We start from the raw sequence: 20,994 nt of genomic DNA on the forward strand, positions 1-20,994 counted from the left end.
CTTTCCGCTGTTAGAAGACCAGCCAAGACTGTTCTATCATTGAACAAATGGAATTTGGTAAGGAAAAGTTCTTTCTCTTTTTTTTTATGACTTTCACTTTTTTCATGATTTTCAGTTTTGTGCATACCTTTAGCAAAATTCTTGCAACCAGTTTTTGGATCACTTCAAGCATCCGACCGATTTGCAAAAAGCCAACAAGCAAAACAAATCATAGTGTTTGCTCTTGGTGAATAAACCAGCCAGTGCCGGTCAATTGTACGAACACTTGTTTTTGTTTGTACCAAGTTGCACTGAAATGACGTCCAGCTTCATCTTTTGGAAAATTGTCAAAATTGTCTTTAAGTCCTGGCTGATAAGGGCCTAACTCAAGCAGAGCACGTACTAGATCAGGTGTTACAGGTGTGTCACAAAACAAGTGTGGATCTGTTGGGTATTCCCTGTGTGTGTCAACGATAGCACGGAGTCTTATTGTGTCATTCTTGTCCTCTGCATGATAGTCTGCTGAAGTAATCAGGTCTTCTGAGGACTCTACTTCCACTACCTGTGTAGCCGCAGCAGCCCGGATGCTGTAAGCAGCTCCTAGGTTGAAGGTAGGTACTAACAAGTCTTCAGAGGGTTTTACCTCTGGTGAAGCTGCAATGGCCAGGGCACTGTCTCCAGCTCCTGGGCTGAAGGTAGGTAGCAAGTCTTCAGAATGTTCCACCTCTGGTGCAAAAGACGTCGTGGGTGTGTCGAATGAAAAGTAGGCCTCCAACCTCACATATTTTGATGATTCTTTTACTCGATTTGCATCTTCCTTCATCTTCTTTCTGTCCCACCCGGATAGTTTCTTCTTAGTGCACTTATCCATCCCTTATCAGAAACAAATAAAATAAATATGAACAATATACGATTGTTTTAAAATGTGATTTATTTAAAAAACTGTCCACACAGCAGCCAGGTCAATTTCACAGCTCTATGAAATGGACGCCCGTCAAATTGGGTCGCAAAGTTGAAAAGGCACCACTTCATTCAAAACTAGAGGAGAAGCGAAAACAATCCACACACTAAGAAGTAATCAAACAGACTGAACTATTTGAAATTATCCAAAGGGTTCAGCATTTCTTTACACTGCAGGAAACAATTCTTAGGAGTATGCACAGTTGTGTGGGTGCCTGGGTGAGTGAGTGTACATGTCAACCGATTTAAAAAAGCACTGACAAAAGGGCAAAGACAAAATGTTTAAAAAAAAAAATTGTGGGCCTCTTGGCTCTTGCAAGGGATTCACGTGTTACAAGACTGATGCTGGAGTGGTAAAGTGTTACAGATATACAGACAACATTTCTACCACATTTGATTATGGGATGGAAGCTTGTCCAGAAGAAAATGAGACCGCTCAAAAATTACTTGGAGGTACCTGTATCGGAATGTGCTCTTTCGTCGGCGTTCTTTTGTCAGCACATTTTTTTGTCCTGCATCACACAGGCGCCAACTTTCCTTGGTGCCGGTGGGTGCTCGTGCCCCTGCCCTGCCCTGACTCCGCCCCCTCCCTGCCCCTATTGGACCCCTCCCCAAATCCCTGCCCTGGCCCTGCCTCATTCCCCCTCCTCCCCCACCCCCGGCTTGCCGCACGAATCGTAAGCGCTGGGAGTCAGGGGGAGAAGCAGAAGGCGGCGGTGCAGTCAGGGGAGGAGGTGGAGCGGAGACGGAGGTGAGCTGGGTGAGGGGGCAGAGCAGGGACTGGGGAGCTGCCGGTGGGTGCTCAGCACCCACCAGTTTTTCCTCATGGGTGCTCCAGCCCTGGAGTCGGCGCCTAAGGTGCCACTTTTGGAGAATGTGCTCAGTGGGAGCGGCTGCTTCCCCCTCCGCCCCCCCTGAGCTACATTACTGCTGCAGGGGCTTCAGCGAACCCAGCCAGAGAGGTGACTCAGCAGGGGAGGCTGCCTAGGGGATGGAGCAGCCCCGTGTTCCATGGAGACAGGACCCGGGGGAGGGGCGGGGCAGGTGGGTGGTGAAGAGGGTGCTAAGCCCCTGGCTTGGGAGCTGCTGTGGAGCCTGCAGGTTCAGGGTGTGAACAGGCTGGAAATCGCTCCCCGCCCCCGACCATGCCAGAGCTTAGCTGAGGGGCGGAGAGGCTTCTCCGTGCCAGCACTGTGCGGGGCTTTGGCATGTGCAGGGCTTGCCTCCTCCTGGCCAGTGCCCCAGGCCCAGCCAAAGGCAGTGGGGGAAGGAAGGGGGCTGCAGGCCAGGCTGTTAGTAAGCTGGATGCTCCGACCAGGGGCTGGTTCTCTGCACAGTGCTGGGAGCGAGAAGCGTCCCATTGTAGGGAATATGGAGGAGCAGCAGTTCTGGAGGTAAAGCAGGGAGAGAAGAGCAAGAGGGGGAGCATGTAAAGGGTTGATGGGTGGGCAGCAGCTGCCACCTGCCCACACTCGCCAGCCACTGGAGCATGCAGCCAGTGCCAGCCAGAAACAGGACAGGGGCAGGGCCCTGCTGGCTGAGAGCCGGTACACAGTGGGGGCTGCGCTGACAGACTGGCAGAGGGAGCGGCTGGCTCCATGTGCTGCATCTTCACACTACCACCAGCCTTGCATACCCACCCCCATTGTCGGCCACTGGACATGCCCCCCACTCCTCCCCCAGCCACTTGCTGCTGGTGGGCGAGTGGTTGGCGAGCAGGGATCCAGCTAGCGGCAGGACCCGCCAGTCCTGATGAGGGGGAGACAGCAAGTACGGGACAATTTGTCTGTTTTTAAGAAAAAGTCGGGACACCTGCAAAAGGGCTTAAATACGGGACTGTCCCTTTAAAAACCAGACATCCAGTCATCCTACATATCTCTGAAAGTTCAAACAAGAAGTCTTGTGACCTTAAAAGCATTTTCTTGTGTTTTGCCAATCCAGATTCCTATTGGAGCTGATGCCAGCTCCGACTGTTGTTCAGATTTGGAGAAATATGAGATCTGAGAAGACCCCTCTCCTGATCTCAGCTTTTCAATCACCCTGACCCCGAAGAGCATGGCAAGAAGCGTGTGCTATTCCTCAATGCATTTACTTGAGCTATTGCAAACAAGTTTATGCCTCCAAATTGATGCATTTTGATGAGCCTTCTTTCTAGTCTTTCCTCATCACCTCATGTGCCCCCATCTGCTATGACCCTCTCGTCACCTGTGGACTCCACTTCTTTGTAACCTTCCCCCTATACAAGTGTCCTGATTCCCCTGTGCTCAGGTGTTTTCCAACCTGGAAATTGGATAGTATTCTGAGGAAAAGATTAGACATGAGCTCTATTATGCTCTGATCCTTTTCAATATGTTCTTGTTGGTTGAGAGGAGTGCAGATTTAACTATGAATAACTAATTTGAAATAAGGTTCAGCTTCTCTCCCACCCATCCCAAGTGAAGGTGTTTGTGGTTTGCTAAAGAGCTTATGTGAACATGCTTGGTTTGTTTTCTTCTATGACCATTAGATCAGTAGAAAGTACTGTAAATCTCCTGCACTTAGGAAATTATTTGCCTTCCAAAAGATTGAAGACCTTTCTATCAGATCTATTCTCTGCTTATGCTTAACAAAAATGCACAAGGACTGAACCCAGATGATCAAGGACTTCCTCAAACTTGTCAAAAAAACAAATGATCTGTAGTGTACTAAGAAGGCTCCATGTTCAGTAGTTCAGTTCTTATTGGATTTATTCTTTTTCATTATAGGCTGTGATGTTGGGTGCTGCTATCAAGTATGTTTGGGCTAAAGCAGTGGGCGACAGTTGCTATGTATAATGCTTGCTTGGGAATTTTTTTCTCTGAAGGGAGTAATTTAATTGATGGGGAAGCCAATACAACTCTTAAGCAGTTGGCTCATTCCAAGGATAAAAATCTGTAGAAATACCAAGTACATTTTCAGTCTTTTAGCTACATTGGTAGGCTCTCCAGCCAAGGAAGACTTCAGTTAAATCCAGCAGCTTTTCTCTAGGTTTTTTTTCTTGAGCACCAAATTCGAAAGCAACCCTTGTCAAGCTAAGCTTAGTGGAAAATTCTTCCTTAACAAGGAAATTTATCCATTAACCTTTTGCAACGGTTAGTATAATTGTGACATTTTAACGTATTCCCGTTACTTAACTAATGTAATTGAAAATCACTGGTTTCCTGTTGAAAACAGCACTTGCTGTCAACTACTGTACTTGCATTCTGTTGTGTGCAGTGTTTCAGTTTACACTGCATAACTGTATGCTTTAGTCAGATTACAGTGCTGAAGCTAGAATGAAATTAAATGATTGAACACTTCTGTAAAGCATGTCCACTTCTCTGATATATGATGCGGACAGCTTGGAGCTACTCCAGTGATGCAAAGATGTTGTTTAGGTTTAGGACTAGTCTCTAAAACTTGGGTGGTGCAGTGTGAGGCTGGACTTCCTTATGCCCAGCTGCCAGAACAGCCTTTTCAGGCCAGACTAGCATCCAGATGGTGCCAGGATTACATAGCACTGCTTTCTTCTGGGGTGGCACCTGGGGCTCTTTGACAACGTCTCTGTGAGTCACTTTCTGTTTTTAGCCTGAGAAACTTACTGAAAAATCCTGGATGAGGTCAGAACGTTTTTGGGCAGAATGATGACGACATGAAAGAAGCCTTGACTTTTTTCCAAACCAAGTGTAGCAGCACTTCACTGGGCAAAAGAACCTTCAAGACTAAGTAGGGAAGACGTAGTCTATGTTAAATCATAGTCTCCAGCTTCATAGCCTCATACAGCATTTGCTGAGTTTCCTGGGAGCTGCTTCCTAATATCATGCTTCTTCAATGATTTAAAATGGCTGGGATTATGTGAGAGTCAATAGACCCCAATAGACTCCAACCCCTTAGAGGTTGGAGTATTCCATCCTGCGTCACCATGGAGGCAGTTTCATTATAGACTCAATCACCTTTAGTATAGAAAGGATGGTGGAACATACACTTTCTTTGGCTTTAAAGAGTATACATTAATACATGTTGTTGGGATTCCCTCGGAGACCTACCTACACACACCGCGAAAAACCCACAACACCTTTATTTATGAAATTATAGCCTGCTTTAGTTTTTGCATATATCTCTAGCAGTAAATAGTCAACTAAGGCCATGGTTCTCAACCAAGGGTACCCCCTGGAAGACCTCTGCATATGCATACATCAACTCCTCTAGATATTTGTCTAGTTTTACAACAGGCTACATAAAAAGCACTAACTAAGTCAGTACAAACTCAAATTTCATACATACAATGAATTGTTTATACTGCTCTATATTCTAGACACTGAAATGTAAGTACAGTATATATATTCCAATTGATTTATTTTATAATTATACAGTAAAAATGAGAAAGTAAGCAATTTTTCAGTCATAATGTGCTGAGACACTTTTTTGTATTTTTATGTCTGATTTTGTAAGCAAGTACTTTGTAAGTGAGGTGAAACTTGGGGTATGCAAGACCAATCAGATTCCTGAAAGCGGTACAGTAGTCTGGAAAGGTTGAGAACCACTGAACTAGGGGCTAGCTTGATTGATTGATGGGAGGCCCTATGCCTCAGGGGTACCCATCTAAGGCCTAGTTACCTCTCTGCTTGGATCCTTGCTCCAGAGGAGAAGGGTAGTAATTTGCTGTGATCCTCAACCAGAAGCAAACTACAATGTCCACTACTCTGGCTCACTTTTGGCTGGTTCATTGGAGGACAGAGCCAAGAGTTCATCAATTCACCAACTACTCCATGTCCACCTGCTCTGTGTGTCGTGATTAAAGGTCCAGGTAACTTACTTAGAAGTGTAAGGGGGCAGAGAGCCTCCTGTGGATGTATAGTTCAAGCTACAATCTAGCCCAAATGAGGAAAGATTAAAAGGATAGAACATGGAGCATAACTTCTGATTTCTAGTAAGGAAAACCATGTTTTTATAAGTCTTATTATAAATAATACTTAAGTGATCAGTTAAAAATATTGCAGATTGGAAGGGGTGAGGAAAATATTCTTCTATAACACAGCCAAAAAAGGAGGCATAACCAACAAAGGGCAACATGCAAAACTTTTCCTATAATAGGAATTTAAATTAGGGAAACTGGACATTTAGCTCATCTTTGGTTTGTGGAATCCCATTGTGAGTTAAATATTGTGTTGTGTTATGAGACCTGATTAGTGCCACCCTTCTAACTCTTGTGGACTGTTGTTTAGTGCTGGGGAATATTGATTCTCAGTGCAGGAAACTGTTCTGAAGTGCAAGGCAGGGAAAATAGAGGAACAAATTGAGGAATCCTCACCAGGGACACAAGTAAATGGGGGAATAATTTTGCTTAAACTGTTTATGGAATGCCTGCTTTGTGGTATCTTGCTATTCTACATCATTACTTTATTAATGAATATATTGCTTTACCTAGCTTCCCAAGGATTGTGGGGAGTGGATTATTGTACCTAGACACTTGTATTTACTGTAGCTCCCATGTCAACTAACGTTGCACAAAATGAAGGATTGATGTGCCTCTATATTTGTTGACCTCTTGTCTCTATGTGCTGGTCTAGTTTGGCTCTACCGAAGGGGCAGTGTGATGGTTCAGACTAAACTCTTGTTGGGTGTTCTAGATATAAAAATCTTTTGCAAACCAGAATTGTTTGAACACCGAATAAATAGAGGAATGCAACAAATACCATTTTAGAATTTTTTTGTAAAGATTTCTTGGATCAAGGAAGTGCTGTGTGACCCCTCTGCATGTTACTGCTTTGTATAATTTAAGTAGGGAAGCCAGGTACCTAAAATATTCCCCTTCCTGCTGTCATTTGGTAGGGCCAGTGTATTCCATTACAGTAGTGTTCCAAATCATTAAAAGCCAGAAGGTAAAGGTAAGATTATCTAGATTTTTTTCCCTCCCTCTTTTCCTCCCTCATCCTCCCCCTCCACTCCTGCTAAATATGTGGCTATGACACAAAGATCATGTATGTACTACTGTGAAAAATAAATTTCCCCCTATATATAGAATATTTTTCACATCAACACCTAACCAATAAAATAAAATAAATTGTCTGGTCCAATGATAGTTGAACCAAAGTCACTACTTTTATAGGAGGATACCTCTGGTCAGAAATCTGGGAAGTTGTTATACTTTCATTAACATTTTTCTATAAATAAAAAATCATGAACAAAAATCGTAGAATCAGCAGCAGCTCTGTTCCTACCTGTATGTCAGATTACTTCAAGGTCACTCCTTTAGGACTGTCATGCAGAAGAAGAAAACGTTTTCTGTTGGCATTTTCATTTAGGTTTTCCTCCTTTGCTCCTGCCTCTTGCATGTCTCAGTACTTGAGTTGCTCATCTAGCTTTGGGTTTGTTGGTTGGTTGGTTGGTTTTTTTGGGCGGGAGAGGGGAGGACCTTGAGTTGCTCACGTGTGCTGAAAAACATGCCAGAAATCTAGGTTTTTATGGTCTGCTTTACAGGCAATGATGCACTAAGGAGATCTTTTTCAGTAAGAGTTGTTTTTACCCATATTAATATAAAGGTTTTATACTAAACTGTGGTGTCTCCTGTGGCTATGTACTATATGTAAATAATCCTGGTAGGCACATACATTCAATGAGACATGGTGTCAGAAAAATTGCACTTCTTTTACTTTGTGTTGTCTCTCTCAAGGTGAGACTCTGGTCTCACTGGGTTTTATTCAGAGAAATGTTTTCATTCTGTTCCTTTATTTAAAAAAAAAAAGCAGGTTTGGATTTTGTGTTTTAATAGGACAGCTGGGAAGTTGTAGAAGGACTGCGAGGAGTCATGAATTATACTCAGGAACCACAGAAACAGGAAGGCTACCTGCTGAAAAAGAGGAAATGGCCTCTGAAAGGCTGGCACAAGGTAGGAAAGAAGTGTGTATCTTAGGGTTAGTTGCTATTTAAACTTAACTCACTTGGTGTGTTGTCCTTTGTTGAAAAGTTAACAGCAGAAGATGCCCTTTTAGTGGAATATATTGTATCATTTCCTGCTCTGCTATAAAAGGTTTCTTTGCACTTCTGATTACAGAGATACTTCTTCTTGGACAGAGGAATTTTGAAGTATGCCAAGTGTCAAGCTGATGTAAGTTGTGTCTCTCCCTCGATTTTGTGGTATTTCATATGAATACCAGGACTTGGGTCATGTTGTGAAAAGGAAAGATAGATTTTGAATTTCTAAACTACAAGATGAATTAAAAATATTGGTCCTGCCAATCAGTGCATCTCTTCTCCTACCCTGCCTCAGGCATTAATGCTAATTTTCTATATAAAATCTTTCTTTGCAGGTAGAAAGAGAGAAGCTGCATGGCTGCATTGATGTTGGACTTTCAGTGATGTCTGTAAAGAAATCAACAAAATGTATAGATTTGGATACAGAAGAATACATATACCATCTAAAGGTAATTCTTCAAGGCAATCGTATTCTGTATCTTACCAATCAAATTGTAAAAATATTAAAACATTGTGATGTACCTAGTGATCTCTGTGTGTGTGTGTGTTGTTGGCCTCTTAATAAAGGGTGCTGGAAATGTAGGTTAACTTGAAGGAAAAACGTTTTAAATTCTGCAGCAGTTGTCAAATTTGGCAAAACTTTATAGTTTGCTGAGAAGCAGTTGATCTCCTTTATTTTGCTGTAGTTCAGTTTCTGGAATTTGTAATTTCTTTAAAATCTCTCTAACTTTAAATTTTGTCAAACACAAAGTCTCATTGTTGGCAGCAATTTTTTATACTTAAATTAGGTACTCCTTTTTGTGAGATGAATACGTTGGGGGGGGGCGGGGGGGAGGAAATGGACCAGAGTAATTAGATGCTGCTGTTGTGCCCTCTGGCATCTTTTCCATTATGTGAGCGTACTTGCACTTATCTAATCTATTAATAGGACATAATTAAGAAGGAATGTATTTATTTTATCTGTGGACTATATTCTGTCGTTTTAAAGTTGTAAGTTTATCTTTTTTTTTTTTTTTTTTAAACTTAAAAGCAAATAAGTTTGGAAGTAAAACTGAAAACATATATACATATACACACACAACTATGGCATGTGCAAAGATTTAATGCTGCCATGCTTCTGTGAGTCTAAGTTGAGCCTGTCTTCTAGATGACAGGCTTACAAGACTTGTATTTAAGTTCACACTATCAGGCCCTATTTAGTAAGGTACACCTTTTTAGGATAGCACTTAAGCGTGTGCTTAAGTCCTATTGAAGTCAGTGAGACTTAAGCATGTGTGTCAGTGTTGCCCTGAATAGGGATGGACTCAAACATTTGTTTGTGCTTTCCTGAATTGGGGCCTTACAGAGAGACTTCAGCTAACATAGTTTTCCTCTTAAACTGCTCCATGAATTTTTTTCTATGTTGTATTCAGGCAAGTGATGAGTACTATTTAACAGGCACACTTTATTGACGCTTTGTCAAGAATTCAGAACCCTTTGTGGCCACCTTATAAGAAATAAGAAAAAATAAGATCTAGTTTTGTCTAGTAATTTAAGGTTGAACCATGACTCCCTATCATATAACTTAACTATTTTCTGTAGGTGAAATCTCAGGAACTGTTTGACGAATGGGTAGCAAAACTGCGTCACCACAGACTGTATCGTCAAAATGAAATTGCCATGTTTCCACATGATATCAATAATCATTTCTTCCCCGCGTCCTCTACCGCAGACTCTGTACCTGGTGTGTTCGACTCTGTCTCAGGTAGAAAGGTAATGATGAGCTTTCATCAAGGATTAATGTAGCTTGAGTTCCTCTACCAAACCAAAAACTTAATTACGGTCTTTCACAAACTGATAAAGATTTGGTGTAAGATGTAAACAGTAAAATGGTCTAAGGCAGGTGGTCTCAACCTTTTTCTTTCTGAGGCTCTTCCCCCCCCGCCACCCCCCACCAACACACTATAAAAACTCCACAGCCCACCTGTCCCACAACAACTGGCTTTCTGCATATAAAAGCCAGGGCTGGTTTTAGGGGGTAGCAAGCAAGGCAATTGCCTGTGGCCCCCATGCCACAAGGGCCCCTGCGAAGCTAAGTTGGTCAGGCTTTGGCTTCAGCCCCAGATGGCGGGGCTCAGGGCCCCAGGCTTCAGCCCCATGTAGTGGGGCTTTGGCTTTCTGCCGTGGGCCCAAGTGACTGGCCATGCTTGATGGACCCCCTGGAGCCTGCTCAAGGGGCCCCGGAGCCTTGGTTGAGAACCACTGCTATAGAATACTGTACAGTTATCCTGTGTTTTTAAAATATCATTGTTTAAAGTTGTATTAAAATTTAATTTTATTTTGCTTCATTTAAACAGTAACAAGGCCAGTATCGGAAAAGTTATAATCTTTTTATGGTTGCATAATAAATATCTTTGGTACACATGAGTTTTGCTGTCAGAATGGGAAAAGTAACTCTAGATTTTTACTTAAATTTAAGCTTTGTCCATTCATGCTAAAGTGGTGAAAATGTGTGGTTAATGGTTTAATGGTTTAACATTAAAATTTAGATACTTTATGAAATTATTTGCTATAAGAACTACAAAACATTAGCAATCCAATATTATAAGTAATTAGGCTTCCTTTAAAAAGGTGCAGTGATGATAAAACTGTAAATCATAAATTTGCCAGTGTGTTTAATTGACATGAAATTTTCTTCAAGATGAGTTGTTCACACAGATTCTAGTCTTACCATGCATGCACCCCATGTGCACGAGTTTGGATTCTTTTGGCCAGCCGCAGCAATTGGGGCCACGCCTGCACCATAGATATCCTTGTGCTAACCACCCCATACGCACACGCTCCTGTGGGAATAAAGGGCAGAATGGGTCTTTTGGTTCCTTTTTTACCGCCTGTGGCAGCAAGTCAAAACTCCTGCAGTGTTTGCCTACTTTTCTGTATACTGTGCTAGCGTTAATTAGCTAGTACTCTCGCTAATTATTTACTAGTTGGTTATTGCCCACTTCTTTTTTTTTTTTTTTTTAAACAAATATCAGTTTAGGCTAGATGCACCCATCCTACCAATATAGCAGAAGCTTTAAGACCTGTAAATGCCGGGTACTTCTGGTGCCTAATCTGCCTAGGATAGGGACATGTAGAGCATTTTGGGGGAGTATGTCACTCTTTCTCTAGCTACACTCGGAAAACTAGAAAAGTCCATCTGAGCTGTTCCACCTTGAGAGCCTGATGCTCTCCTCCTGGGACACTGAAGGAAGTTCGGAACTGGACCATAGTCATCTGGGCGGCCCCTTTCTATTAGTGCACCGGTGAGCCAAGATTCTAATCTGCGCTCCCAGACCACTACTTCTTAGAGGCTTTGTTTGCTATTCCAGCATTAACAACTTCTGATGGGCAGAAAAGAGCACCACTGCGGGGCCAAGATAGGTGCAGGTCACCTTCACCCTAGCAAGCAGAGACAGAAGAACCATCAAACTTCTGGCTTGGCTTGGTTTAGGCTCAAGTTTAGGCTCAATCTCCCAAAGCCCAAAAGCATAACCAGGCCTCTTGAAGTACCCTAGTACCAATTACCAAGACAGCATCAGCAGTAGTCCCAGAGTCTATGGACCTCTGTCTCTCTCTCTACCAGTCCTTCGGCATCAATCTCAACACTGGGTATCTTGGTATCCAGAGCCTTGGCACAGTGTGTCTCAGTACCCTGAGTCCTGGTACCTATTGCCTCCATACCAGTCATCTCAAAAGAGTGTTCCCCAGTACTAGCTATTTTGGTACCCAAAGCATACACTGTACCCAAGTGACTTAACCGTGAGCCCAATACCCGAGTCACCCCTCCTTAAAAGATTGAAGGTGGTGATATTCAAGCCACCAGCTTCTGAGTATCAGTTTATCAGGTTAAGAAAGTATTTGCAGTGGGGTGGGCAGCCATACTCTAGAAAGCCTGCATCTTTTACTGTCTCCAGAGCTAGATCCTCCTCCCCAAAGAGGTAATATAGGTCATTCCAGCCATGCCATCTGGTGCGGTCTCAAATATTGGTAAGGCAAGAGTTGGAAAGTGAGGAAGAGCATTAGCTGCAAGGAGGAAAATCATCTCGTCTTCCGTGCCATCTTCGCATCCTCCCCAGATGGGGCAGTGAATTCTGCAATGTCTTCCTCAGTGGATGACTTCAGGGTGTTCCAGGAACATGGCAAAGACCCTGGGTATACTACTTGAAGTGGTACAGGAGAAACGATATCAACTCATGGACATCTAATACCTTTCCACACCTGGCAGGCTCACCAGGCCCACAAAATGAGGGACTATTGGAGCCTGAAACACACCCAAGTGAGCCAATAGATCATTTTCAGATACTACCTCCTTTCCAGGGAATTTAGATATTTCTGTTCAGAGCCAGTACTGGGTTTGCTTGTAGTGGCCACTGTCCAGGAAACATAAAAACAGGGACCTCCCAAATGAATACCCTGAGAGAAGACCCCAAATAAATTGGACCTCTTTAGGTGTCAGAGATACTCCTCAGTCAGCTTCCAGATGCATATAACTAATTATCAGGCCCTCCTCTCCAAGTATGGGATCTAGCTTATAGATAAGCTTCCAAAAGCACATCAAGAGAAGATGAAGGACCTTTTGCTGAAGGACCAATTGACAGACTGTGCTGAACACATTTAACATATGTAATATGGCCACATTGGTGGCAATGAGTAGGTCTTCCTGGCTGTAGTCTGTAGGGATCCCCTGGAAGGCCTAAACAACAATTGATGACCTTGCATTGGCGGATAGTGAATCTCTTAATTCTAGGATGGATGAGGCCCTCCGTTCCCTGAGACTTGAGGACAACTCTGTTCTTGAGACTGGAACACAGCAGCCCAAAGAAGGAAGCAAACATGTCAACAATTGTCCTTCAAGCAGTGCTTCTCTGCCTAGTGCTGTTGTCAGCCCCAGAGGACCTCAAAAACACAAGAAAGATGTAGCTGAAACAGGAGAAGTAGAAGTTCCACTAGAGATGAGACTCTGCCCTTCTCTCTGCTTCTGCACATGCTGTGATGTCCACCAGGCAGCAGGTCTGATGCCAACTTCAAGAGCCCAACAGAATTATCTGGAATCTTTGCCAAAGGGGGGTAAAAAAGGAAATTGCATCTTATTTTTGGAAAGCCTGGACTGGATCACCTTGGGCTGGTGGCTCCTAGAGATTGCGAAAAAGGGATCTTTCCAGTTCCAAACCCTTCCTACCCTTTATCCCCACCCCATCAATTTTCAGGGACCTGTCTCACAAGATACTGTTAAAGCAAGAAGTGGACTGCCTTCTACAACTGGGAGCAGTGAAGGAGGTACCTTCAGGGACAGGGGGTCTATTTCTATTATTTTTTCTTCCCAAAGAAGAAAGGGGGTGTCTCAGACCTTTAATGTCTGAACGAAGTAATTTTGTTTCAAGTTCAGGATGGTGACTTCCCTCATCAGAGCCTCAAGACTGGTTTGCAGCTCTTGACCAGCAAGACACCTAATCATCCAGCCCACAGGTAATTGCTCAGAGTCTTGGTAGGAACACAGTAGAGTATCCTGCCCTTTGGTCTTTCCACAACACCAAGGGCATTACCCAAATGCTTGGCAGTTGTGGCTGTTCATCTAAGGAGACAAGGAATCCAGGTTTGCCCACATCTTAACTGTCTGATCCAAGAAAGATCACACCAACAGGTGACCAACTTGAATCCAAGTAACCTTAAAGCTCTTTACCTTATTGAGTCTCAAAGTCAACAGAGCGAAATCCACACTGACTCAGACTCCAAGCGTAGCGTTCATAGGAGCAGTGTGAGATTCCAGGTCAATGAGCTTACCTTCCCAGCTTCAAGCGCACACATGAGCATCCATGAGAACTTACCTGGGATTTATGGCCTCATGAACCTAAATGATATAGTTTGCCAGACTTCACCTCCACTCCATACAAGAGTGGCTGAAATCAATGTATCTACAGCAGGCATCACATAGACATAATGGTCCCACAAGAAGCCCTCTTGTCATTAAACTGGTGGAAAGACCCTCTTCATGTGTGCAACCCCTTTGCATCTCTACCCAGTGAGACTGTGAGGATGGACACCCTGGGGAGCTTATCTAGATCACCAATCCCCCACTACAATAACCTTGCAACCTCCCCTCCACACACACACACACACCCCTCTTTAGGTCAGGACCCCTTCAGTTACAACACTGAAATTTCAGATTTAAATAGCTGAAATCATGAAATTTACTATTTTAAAAATCCTATGACCATGAAATTGACCAAAATGGACTGTGAATTTGATAGGGCCCTAATTATGACAACAGACAAGGGGAAGCAAGAATGTCTTTGCTCAGTAAGGAGGGCATGCAGCTCTGGAGTTGGTGCATTTTGAATCAAATTGCACCATTGGCTGTGTACCTTCCCAGCCTTCAGAACAGCTTGGCAGATCAACTAGGCAGACAGTTCTCAGACAACTAGTGGTACAGTACATCTTTCACAAGTAGGGATTCCCAGAAGTAGATGTTTGCCCAGACCATGACAAGTGTTAGGCATTCTGTTTCAGAGCGGGGGCGTCAGCTCAATGGCCCGTGACAGATGCTTTTTTCACCCCTGGACACTGGGACCGATCTATGCTTTTCTGCTGATCCCCACGATACAGAGGATTCTTCAGAACTAAGGCAAAAGGCAGGACTGAGGATTAGGATAGCCCTGGCATGAGCCAGGCAGTTCTGGTATTTGGATCTGATGAATCTCTCAACATAGCCACCAAGCACATGACTTGCTGTGGCTGACATGGTCTCACCGAATAATAGTCAGATCCGGCATCCAGACCCAACCTCCTTACATCTGGTAGCCTCGAAAGAAGCTGCCCAGCTGGAGTTCAGAACAATCTGATCCACAGCAGAAAAGCCTCCGCTGGACTTATTTAAAGCAAAGTGGAGGAGGTATTCCAGTTGGACATTTCAGCACCCGCTTTCTCTCCTGACAACACCCATTTCAGCAATTATGGACCATCTATTAGCCCTGAAACAAGTTTGACTTTCTATCAGCTCCATGCAGCAGCAATAGCTGCACTTACAATATGACCCTGAATAGGAGTGTATATTCCCACCCTACAGTGGTAGGGTTCCTTAAGAACCCTCATTCATGTATTTCTCCCAGTTCAGGAGCTCCCTCCCCCTTGGGACCTCAATATACTATTAGCAGGCTTGTTGGATTCTCCCCTCCCCTTCCCCCTTGAGCCAAAGCTATTTCAGAATTCTGGGTGAACCTATTCACTCATCTCCCAGTATTCTTCCCCAGGCCTCGCTCCACCTCCAGGGAAGCAAAACTTCACCCACTTGATGGAGTGAAGGGCACTGTTTCTTTACAGTGATGGGACAAAGCCATACAGAAACATACCTAGACTGTTTGTAGCCTTTGTAGAGAGGGTCCTTTCAGGCTAGGTAAGTGGGTCTCCAACTGCATAAGGCCGTGTTATGAGTTAGCCAGGCTAGAGCCAGCCCCCTAAGCACATTAGAGCTCATTTCACTAGAGCTCGTGCAGACTCTGCTGCCTGCTTGAAGAATATCCCTATTTCTGAAATCTGTAAGGCAGCTACAGGAAACGCAGTCCACATCTTTAAAAGACGCTATTCTTTTGTAGCTGTGTCCAGATGGAATTCCTGCTTTGGTAGGGATATCTTGCACTCACTTGTTTAGGTAGCACTCCTACTACCCACCTCTGAGCAGAGACAACTGCTTCCTATGGACGATCACTCAAAAGAATGGTTACTTACCTTAGAGTACCTGTGGGCCTTTGAGATGTGTTGTCTGTATGGATTCCACGAACTGCCCTCCTTCCCCGCTGCTACAGAAACCTACTCCTCTGGGATTCTGTATTGGCAAAGAAACTGAAGGATGGTTGGATCCACTCCACCCTTTATGCACACGGGTGGGGAAAATGCAAGGATATCTAAGGCATGGAGGCTCCCCCAACGGACACTGCTGCCTGAAAGAATCTGATCACATGCATAGCAAGAGTGGAACCTGTGTGAATAACGCTACTTGAAGAACCAGAGGTACAGTAATGTAACTTTATTTTTAATATGAAATACTTTAGTGTACTGCCAATTTATTAACCCAGCTTTGAAGTCAGTGGAGGCATGCCAGTTTACACCAGCTGAAGATTTGGCCCATGGGCAATGTTCTATGCTACACATTGTAACAACTTGTAGAATGTTTGCATTCTAAGAGTTAACGTTCTCTTTGCGAGTCAGTGTGTCCAGCTAGATGGAGCTATAAAGGCGTTTGCTTCCTTTCCTGCCTCTTTTTTGGCAACTTCTCTTCCACCCCCCTCACTCCCCCAATTTGTATATGAATTGTAGGGCAAAAGTAAGTTTCACATTATGAATTTTGGAGAAGTAAATGTGGAATGTGTGTACAAAGTTGTTCTAAATTGTACATCTTTATAAACTCCATCTGTACATTCCAGAAGGTGGGTAACATGTTTAATACATATGGATGGTTACAGCTTTCTGCAGTGATTTTAACGAACTAGAGCAGCTGTATGGCTGAGCAACCAAACATTAATTAATGATAAAGTTACTAATTGATATTTACTGTCTTGGTTCTGACTAAACAAGCTGTATTTAATACAGTTATTCTAATGTCAGTATATAAAACCAATAGTATCAATAGATATAGTGTATTCAGTTTTCTTCCCACTCCATAAGTAAAAAGGACTAAAGAAAGGCAACAAGCTTATTACTATAGAGGGATAGAAGAGACTTTCATATGAAGATGGATTTAAGGCTTGTATTGCTTGGTTTAGAGAGGAGCTGAGCAAGAGGAAACATGAAAGAAGAGTATAAAATAGGTGATAGAGATTATCTAGGCCCTTCCAATTAACCTTTCTCATAATACTAGAATAAAGGGGACACACAATGAAATTGCAAAGGAAGCAATTTAAAATGGATTTTAAAAGAAATGTTTTATGAAACTTCTAAATTAGCCTGGGGAACTTGTTCCTGCAAGAGTCTACTGAGGGTAAAAAGCTTACTGGGACCCAAAAAAGGCTTAGGCACTTGTATAAATAAGAAGTTCCTCTGTAGTTATTCTAGATAGGATAAGAGTATTATCAACCAACCACCAACTCATTTTAGTGTTAGGAAGAAACTTCCCCCATAAGCGTGTTACTGCATAATTGGCCTTTATGGGGGATTTACATGTTCTGAGGCATGTGATACTGGTTGCCGTTGGAGACCAGTAATAGAATAGCAGACTACATCAGCTATTGGTGGATATAGCATGGTAATTCTTATGCAGCAGAGGCATATAGTCAAAAGGATACTAAGGACTATCATTCAAGATCCTCATAATTGAGTCAGACCAATGGTCCATCTAGGCCAGTATCCTGTCTTCTGACAGTGGCCAATGCCAGGTGCTTCAAAGGTAATGTAAAAGGTAATTCATTGAGTAATCCATTCCCTGTTCAGAGGTTAGAGATGCCCAGAGCATGGGGCTGCATCCCTGACCGTCTTGGCTAATAGCTATCGATGGACCTATCTTCCATGAACTTATCGAATTCTTTTTTGAACCATATTATAGCTTCTCAGCATCCCCTGGCAATAAATTCCACAGGTTGACTGTGTGGTGTGAAGAAGTACTACTTTGGTTTTTAAACCTGCTGCTTATCAATTTCATTGGGTGACCCCTGGTTCTTTCCTTATTCAATTTCTCCACGCCAGTTACAATTTTATAGACCTTTATGACATCCACACTTAGTCATCTCTTTTCCAAGCTGAAAAGTCCAAGTCTTTATAATCTCTCCACATATGGAAGTTGTTCAATACCTTTAATCATAGGAATATGAACATTAGTCAGCTCTTCAGATAACATCTGGTGAAATTTGCCCCTTTCTTTAAAATCTTCCTAACATTTAAACTATTTGTGGTTTGTTCCTTGTTTTGCTGAGTCGGAAATGGGGAGAACATTAAAGGCAGATGATGTGCTATTCAATTTACTACTCTGACATAACTGGTTTCAAGTGTTTAAACCTTTTTAAATCTACTTTTTAGCAAACCTAGTTCTTGTTGGGTTTTTCTTCTGTATTTGGCTTTCTGTTGCTAGTAGCTGCTAGTCAGCTCACTCCCTTATTCAGATTTTCACATATCTATAAGGGGTGGTATTAAATAAAAAATGTGCATATCTTTGTTGACTCATATATTTGTGACACCTTTGGTGCATATAATCTTCACCAGCTTCTGAACCTGGTCCTTTGCATCTGGATGCCATAATGTATCTTCACCACAATAATAGATTGTCTTTGTATTAATCATTCATTTCTGTTTCTTTGGAACAGGCAGACAGCATGACAAACCAGAACTCATTGCGAATTGGAAGTAGCTTACAGTTTTCCTGTCCAAGTAGTGAGTCCAAGATTCCACCTTGGCTGCAGTCTTCTGAGGATATGGAAAAATGCTCAAAAGGTTATGTTATTTGAAGGAACTTCAAACTATTGGGTTATTTCAGATTTCCTGACTGTACCTGGAATTGACTGACTCTGTAAGGGCTGTCCTCGTGTAGTGTTTACGTCTGAAAATGATGGTGGTAGCTTTTTTTTTAAGTGAATGATGTCCACATTTATAGGAATAGTCATTTTCGAGTACTTCCATTTCTGGGCAGCCAACATGAGACCTCTTAAAGAGGCCTGACTTTTTCAGAAAGTTTTGGGCATCAATCTTCCGATGATCAGGCTTTGAGGTGTCTCAAACGAGGCACCCAGAAATTGAAGCATCCAAAATTACTAGCCATTTTTGAAAATCTGGGCCTTCGTGGACATCACAAGTGCCAGCCATATTTACAGTCCAAGAGCTTGAGGTTCTTTTGAAGTTATTTCCCTGTAGAACAAAAATACATCAGGAGCAGTTTAAGCTTGCCCAATCAATATGCCTCTATCCTGACCTAGAAGGACCCACATCTAGGGGTGAGAAGATAGTACAGTCTCCAAGCCTGTGGCATCATTGCCCTCTCCATTAAGGGGGCTGACTAATGCCAAACTGTGGTAACAATCTTTGTGCTGCTGACACCAATCTGTTACAAACTAGACTGCAAAGACAAGGTGAATCAAAGTAAGACTTTAACTCTGAGGTGGGCAAACAACGGCCCACAGGCCACATCTGGCCCACAGGACCGTTCTGCCCGGCCCTTGAGCTCCCAGCCGGGGAGGCTAGCCCCCAGTCCCTCCCCTGCTGTCCCCCTTCCCCCGCAGCCTCAGCTCACCGTGCCACCAGCGCTCTGGGCTGCAAGCTCCTGCCAGGCAGCGCGGCTGCCAGTCCTCATAGAATCATAGAATATTGGGGTTGGAAGGGACCTCAGGAGGTCATCTAGTCCAACCCCCTGCTCGAAGCAGGACCAATCCCCAACTAAATCATCCCAGCCAGGGCTTTGTCAAGCCTGACCTTAAAAACTTCTAAGGAAGGAGATTCTACCACCTCCCTAGGTAACGCATTCCAGTGTTTCACCACCCTCCTAGTGAAAACGTTTTTCCTAATATCCAACCTAAATCTCCCTCGCTGCAACTTGAGACCATTACTCCTTGTTCTGTCATCTGCTACCACTGAGAACAGTCTAGATCCATCCTCTTTGGAACCCCCTCTCAGGTAGTTGAAAGCAGCTATCAAATCCCCATTCTGAGTGGCATGGTAAGGGGGTGGGGCGTGGGGGGGGTTGGATGAGGGGCAGGGATTCCCGGGGGGCAGTCAGGGGACAGGGGTGTGGATGGGGTCGAGGCAGTCAGGGAGCAGGAGGGGTTGGATAGGGCTGGGAGGTCCCAGGAGGGGGCAGTCAGGGAGGGTTGGATGGGTTGGAGGTTCTGAGGGGGGCAGATGGGGGTGGGGGCCAGGCTGTTTGGGGAGGCACAGCCTTCCCTACCCGGCCTGCCATACAGTTTTGGAACCCCAATGTGGCCCTGGGGCCAAAAAGTTTGCCCACCCCTACTTTAACTGCATGTAAAAAATTACATCCCATGTCTCCATTTCTTGGGAGAAACTGGAAGTATTTTCTCTTTCAAAACAGATCTCTCGTATTGTCACACATATTTAATGGAAATGAGCCAGCTGTTACAGAGCATGGAAGTTCTCCACAGGACATGTTCAGCACCTGCTATAAATGCCATGCAGGTCAGTTGTGAAAATTATTACGTCAGGGAAGTGGGAGGGGTGTCAAGGTGTTGTTTCTTCTTAGCAGTATTGTTTTATGACACCTACCATTATTCTTGTTCCCTGTGTTGTTAAAAGGGGGTACCTTTTGAAAGTCCAAAAAAGGAAAAAAGAATTCACAGGAGGTGGCGGCCTAGAGTTATTGGGAAAGATGCTAAAGGAATGTTGCAGGTAACTGGAACAGCCTCTTTCCTGCCCTAACCCAACTTTCTCAAAATACTAACCTGCTTATTGATCCTTTCTTGCTCTATCGCTTTTAAGGACATTTGAATCCTTCTAAATGAAGTAATATGTAAGATTGGATTTCACAGTGACTGACATCCATAGCAAAAATCCCATTGATTTAAAAGTGGCCAAGATTTCACACACGGTCTCAACTGACCCTCTGTTTCTGGGCACAGAAGCCATTGCAAATCTTACAGTGCTGTTTAACTATCTGTTTACCTAATGGCTTCCAGAAATCATGTTGTTGGGGAGTAATAAGTTTAAACCATGGTACAACAATATTCTCTCCAGCACTCCCCAGACCAAAAATAATGTTTCCACTAAATTTTTGCCAAATCTCCAAGTTTGAAACCTTTGAGCATGTTCTTTCCTATTCTTTGGTTTGCCAAATGTACTATCCATGCAAAAAACCATTGCTGATCAACAGCAGTTCTTCCCATGCTGTTGTCTAAGGCCTGATTGTACATTGTCTGCAATGTAAATGTAAAACTTTGTCTTGTCATATTTTACCAATTGTAAATGTCCTCCATGTAGGTACCTACAGTATTTTCTGCCCCCATGCGACTGCATGCTTCCAATCCTAATTTATCTACAATAGATTTTGGGGAAGAGAAAAATTACTCTGATGGCTCTGAAACATCAGAATTTTCTAAAATGCAAGAAGACTTGTGTCACGTTGCACATAAAGGTGAG

General features: G+C 43.4%; 1 protein-coding gene across 10 annotated transcripts in view; it reads left to right on the plus strand.

Annotated features, from left to right (window-relative positions):
* Nucleotides 1-20,994, plus strand: part of OSBPL3 (oxysterol binding protein like 3) — a 138,242-nt gene that overhangs the window by 59,788 nt on the left and 57,460 nt on the right. For 6 of the 10 annotated variants that reach the window (XM_073333694.2, XM_073333696.1, XM_073333699.2 and 3 more), the window contains 8 exons: nt 7,709-7,825; nt 7,991-8,044; nt 8,247-8,360; nt 9,493-9,663; nt 18,219-18,345; nt 19,934-20,037; nt 20,155-20,247; nt 20,836-20,989. In XM_073333694.2, the coding sequence (XP_073189795.1) occupies nt 7,709-7,825; nt 7,991-8,044; nt 8,247-8,360; nt 9,493-9,663; nt 18,219-18,345; nt 19,934-20,037; nt 20,155-20,247; nt 20,836-20,989 (934 nt within the window). Of the gene's footprint in view, nt 1-38; nt 58-7,419; nt 7,446-7,708; nt 7,826-7,990; nt 8,045-8,246; nt 8,361-9,492; nt 9,664-18,218; nt 18,346-19,933; nt 20,038-20,154; nt 20,248-20,835; nt 20,990-20,994 lie in introns of those variants that run through there. The other 4 variants (XM_073333702.2, XM_073333700.2, XM_073333701.2 and 1 more) reach the window with 4 other exon arrangements.

This window comes from Lepidochelys kempii, chromosome 2 (genome assembly GCF_965140285.1).
Source record: "Lepidochelys kempii isolate rLepKem1 chromosome 2, rLepKem1.hap1, whole genome shotgun sequence".
Classification (NCBI taxonomy): domain Eukaryota; kingdom Metazoa; phylum Chordata; order Testudines; family Cheloniidae; genus Lepidochelys; species Lepidochelys kempii.